Here is a 5,209-nt window from a genome sequence, read left to right as displayed (position 1 = left end):
AGGCTAAAGATAAATCGTTTTTTAAAAAAGGTATAGAAATGTTAAAGAGTGGAGTGCTGGAGTGATTGTATCACTCTTGATGGAAACTATGTTCATGAATAAAATTTATTTTTACCAAAAAAGTTGTGTTTTCTTTATTAGACCGGGAACTTATCAGCTCACCTGTTAGTATTCAAATTTCGCGCGTCTTAATCATTTGTGTTTCTTCGCGTATAGACATCGTCCGATTCGTTCTGTTTCCGGGAATGCGAGAACTGGTGATCTTTTATAATCACAAGTGAGGAAATGAAATATATCGAGGCCTCGATAGCGTAGTAAGTCCGAAATTGAAGAAATCGTGACTTCTTGCTTGACGGGCGAATGTTTTACCACTAAGCTACTCATGCCCCATATTCACCCGTAAAATTTCATTCTCTTTAAGTCACCAAAAAAATTCCTTATTCCTTTAAGAAAATGATTCTTTTATTCATATTGATTTACAATCAAATAATGCGAAACATGGCCATTAAAAGCCTGTGCACGGATGTTAAAGTGCAATTATTATAATAGAGTATTAAACTATATCATCGGTGTTTAGTCTTCTAATGGCCATGTATTATTTGATTCTATATCAATAGATCCTTATATATTATTAAGTTGGGGAAAAAAAATCAATTATTTTTAAATGAATATCAAGACTTTATTTAACATTTTTCGGATTGTCCGATTTGTGTTAAATATGCACCGTTTGGATTTATAATTTGTTGCCATTTTAAAGGTATCTTCATAATGCTTCTCTCATAGAAGTCTTGGTTCCTATTGGCGAAAAATTCTAGTAATCGATTTCCACAAATTTCTCTTGATGTCAATTTCTTATCACTAAGGAAGTTTTGCAATGCAAGAAAAACATGATAATCACTTGGCGCCGGACTATATGGTGGATGCCTCAAAACCGTCCATTCCCAACCAAGCTCCCGGAGTTTCTGACGAGTCGCTATAGACATATGTGGCCTGGCATTGTCCTGATGAAACACAGCACCTCTCCTGTTGGCCAATTCTAGCCGTTTCTGGTCAATCACTAACTTCAAACGGTCCAGTTGTTGACAATAGAAATCCGAATTTAGTGTTTAGCCATATGGAAGCAACTCATAATAAATGATTCCTTTCTAGTCCCACCAAATGCACAGCAGAACTTTCCTGGCCGTTAGTCCTGGTTCGGCCACCGTTTAAGCTGCTTCACCGCGCTTTGACCACGATCATTTCTGCACAATGTTGTCGTATGTGACCCATTTCTCATCCCCAGTCACCATCCGTTTAATAAATGGGTCGATTTCATTCCGTTTGTCCAAGGCTTCTCAGATGAATCCATCATGTTTCTTTGTGTTAATTGGTGTGGCACCCAAGCTTCTTTTTGAATCCAGCTTTGTGCAAATGGTTTAAAACTGTTTTATGGTCGATCTTTAGCTCCTGGGCGATGTTACGACTGCTAACATGCCGGTTAACTTCGATTATTTCTGTGATTTTATCGACATTTTCGACGACGGGCCTACCTGTGCGAGGTGCATTTTTAACATCAAAAACACCTGAATGGAATCGACGATTCCAAACCAAAATTGCATGTAATTGGCTGTTACAGTATCGGTACCATAAACACTATTCACATTTACAGCTGCTTGGCTTGTATTTTCACCTTTATCAAAAAAAAACTGTAAAATGTTCCGAATTTTCTCTTTGTTGACTTCCATTTTTAACACCCTGTATCTCACAACTGAATGGACCAAACAAAATACAACAAAAGAAGTTTTCTAGTGCGAAATGTCACCTTTCCAACAAGCAGAAATCTAAAATTGTTTGATCGATACTTTACGAGATATCGATCACTACAGCCATCTACCGAGAAAATAATGGATTTCTTTTTCCCCAACATAATATTTATTTATTTCATTTCTACTTAAACAGGCGGAAAAATGAATTTCTTAAAGAAATAAGGGGTTTTCTTTGTAATTTAAGGAGAATGAATTTTATTAAGTGAACGTGGTGTTTAAGTAGTTTAATGGTAGTCGTCCGGCAAGCAAAAGGTCTCAGGTTCCATTTCCGATTTGCGCTAAGGCGTGATCTTGTTATTTTTTTCTCTATTTGTAATTATAAAAGGGTGACTAGTCCGCGCATCTTCAGAAATGAAAAAGATCGGACGATGTTCATTCGCAAAGATGCACAAATGATTTAGACGCGCGAAATTTGAATACTATATTACACTATGAAATCCGTGCATTATCTATTAACTTGTAATATTGTTTGCACTACAACATTTGTGTACACGCTCTTAAAGTCTATATTTCATATTATTTGATGATATATCAACAAAGCCTTATATATTATTTAAATTTGTTTATATTTCTCTAACTTACCTAAAGTCACGCTTCCTACGAAATGGAATAGAATTAATGTCTGTCTAAATTTATGGTAATCTTACATAGAGCATAAATAACGTATACAGAAATCATAATATCCGGCGAGGTGTGTAAATAAATTGTTTTTACGCAGGTCGTTCGAGCGTCCATGTCTTATTTTACTATATTAACTTCTGTACGATGATCATTATCTTGATGTCGACAATATTATAAATATCACGGCTATCATATTTGGCTATGAGACTACTTTATATAACCACGTAGTTCATCATGGTTTTTTTCGCTACATCATAAATCGCTTCATCAAATATAGATCAATGCACTTTGTGAATCTATTATAAATAATATGACAATTGGACTCGTTAAACTTGTCGTTTACATTGTACGTATTATAGTCTACGATTATTGCACATACATAAGGCATGACGATATGTATATATATGTGTTCTAACAGATATAATTTAAATATTTTTCATATGTTTAAGCCAAGCTTGAGAGTTACGTTCTAAAATAGTTTTCAATATAGAGTTTGCCTTAAAACTAATGTATCCTGTGCAATTTTTCCATCCTATTATATTTTATATTCTTTATACATGCTGCGTGATCACTTAAGATCACTTAACGAATGCATGCAATATATAAAGTTGTCGTTACCGCCGTATGGAAGAAAAGGAAAAAACTGATAATTCCACGATTTGTTGTGAGTCACATGCTATTTGTATTTTGCAACCTAAAATAATAGCCTTTATGATGATTATTCGTTCTAGTTACTATACATGATCGTTAATATCTTACTCAAATTCTCGTTTAAGTACGTCTTTGCAACTCACAAATTGATAGAAATTCAACTGACTAGGCCGTCTAGCATATCTCCAATCTTCCACCTCTCATTCTCTTACTCATATTGTGTTCACCCGCTTTACTTTCTTTTTTTGATGACCCAGGGGAAATCCTCATGAATCTCAACGGGCCCGGGGGAGCTCCGAAGAGTATGCCGGACTATTACGGGCTAAAACCCCTTGGGATGCCAACCTTGGCGCGCCCGGGGGGTATGCGATATCTGCACAAGCATACCCGTACATGCCCCCCGCGCCAGACCCTCTCCTCGGACGACAGAGAGGGCATCACTCCTCTGTCGCCACCTTTTTAGGAGGTTAACCCGCCGCCGAAGACACCTCGCCCCGGCGATGACCCTCCCGCGGAGCGTGGCCCAGGAGCGGAGAGGGAAGCAATCCCCTATTTCCCCCTCACGGACACTGCGCCCCACTCCCCATGCAATAAGGAGCGAGAAAGATCTTCCCTTCCCTTTATAACCCCTGAATGTCCCCCTTTTCCTTGGGGGTGGTAATCACCCCCCGGCTTGGTCCGCCTCCGGACGGCGGGCAGAAGGGTAACCCTCTCGGCGCATGCCTCTCCCTGAGGGTCCCCTTCCCTTCCTTTCCCCATATCGGCTGTGCCGTCCCCGTCCGCCGTTTCCGGGGGGAGGGAACGACCGCCGGATACCCCTACGCGGTGCGCGCCGGGGAACACCCCGATGCCCACCGCCTCTCCTTGTTGCACGGAGGGAGGGATCCATCCTTCCCTCTCCGCTTCCTCCTTCGGCCTCACGAGTCCGCAAACCATCCCTAATCCTGGCCCTCTCCGCTTCCCCTTACGCAGCATAACACTGCTGGAGAAGGCGAAGAAGGCCACCCACACCACGGAGTCCCTGAGAGCACCGCCTATTATAGCGACCACCCTTACATCGGGCCTCACCACCCCGGAGAGGGCACGGCGCTCCACCCCTCAAGCAGGCCACTGCTCAAGGGTGTGTCGCGCAGTGTCCCTCTCCGCCCCACAGTGATGGCACCCCGGGGTGCTTTCACGCCCAATGTGACACAGGTACTCACCGAAACATCCGTGTCCTGTGAGCACCTGTGTCGCGTGGAAGGAGGGGGCGAACATTTTCCTCAACCACTCCTCCAGTTAGGGGAGGATTGTTTGCATCACCCTCCCCGCTCCGCTGCTGCCGCAGCCACACCTCCAGGCGCACCCTCCATGTCATAATCATGGAGTGGTGCGCCCGCCGCCGGATTTCACTTACAATCCCCGCAGGGACAGGTACCCCTCCTCCCCGAAGCTCCCGCACACGCAGGAAGATTTCCTGGTTTAGTGCCAGGAGCTGCAAGGAGGGTAGGCACGCCAAGAGGGTGGCCGCGGCGTAGCACACAGTCCTATACGCGCGGGCCATTCTCAGCGCAACGGCTCGGTGGGCCTCACGAAGGCATCGTGAACCCCCCTGCCACTTCACTACTCTGCCGGCCCACACGGGGGCGCCGTATAAGACCGTAGCCTGCAGCGCCCCCGCGTAGAGCCGGCGAGCCCCCACATTTGGCCCCAGGTTGGGCATGAGCCGCCCCAAACTGGCGGCGGCTCTGGCCACCCTGAGGGCCAACCCCTCAAAGTGGCGCTCGAAACTCCATTTTCCGTAAAGGCGGAGACCCAGGTATTTGATACCGGACCCCATCCTAACGGGAAATCTCCCCACCATGATATGGGTCTTCCGGTGCCCCTCCNGAAATCCCCCCCCCATGATATGGGTCTTCCGGTGCCCCCCCCCCCCCCCCCGTCCGTCGTGAAAAAACACAGCCTCGGACTTTTTGGGGGACACTCGAAGACTCAAGCCCCGAATAGCGTGGACAACACTATCGACCACCTCGATTGCGGCCACCGACGCCTCTCCCCATGTGGCCCCCTCCCGGAGAGCACGAGCATGTCGTCCGCATAAGACGATCGCGCTCCCCGGAGGAAGCACAATGCTCAACACCTTGTCAAATCGG

At 45.0% G+C, this 5,209-nt stretch overlaps 1 protein-coding gene across 1 annotated transcript; it reads right to left on the bottom strand.

Moving 5' to 3' along the window:
- Positions 1 to 719: 719 nt before the first annotated feature.
- On the bottom strand, positions 720 to 4,896 carry LOC106750469 (the record flags this gene model as incomplete). The annotated part of the gene is made up of 3 exons (XM_014630849.1): positions 4,650 to 4,896; positions 3,894 to 4,111; positions 720 to 1,061 (listed from the first exon to the last, which is right to left on the bottom strand). Coding segments are annotated over exons 1-3 (807 nt in total), but the record flags the coding sequence as incomplete, so codon positions are not given.
- Positions 4,897 to 5,209: the final 313 nt, after the last annotated feature.

The sequence above is a fragment of the Dinoponera quadriceps genome, unplaced genomic scaffold, assembly GCF_001313825.1.
Source record: "Dinoponera quadriceps isolate SergipeBrazil2010 unplaced genomic scaffold, ASM131382v1 scaffold364, whole genome shotgun sequence".
NCBI classification, from domain to species: domain Eukaryota; kingdom Metazoa; phylum Arthropoda; class Insecta; order Hymenoptera; family Formicidae; genus Dinoponera; species Dinoponera quadriceps.
Note: the sequence above shows the minus strand (reverse complement) of the source record. Positions and strands in the feature narration are given on the sequence as shown.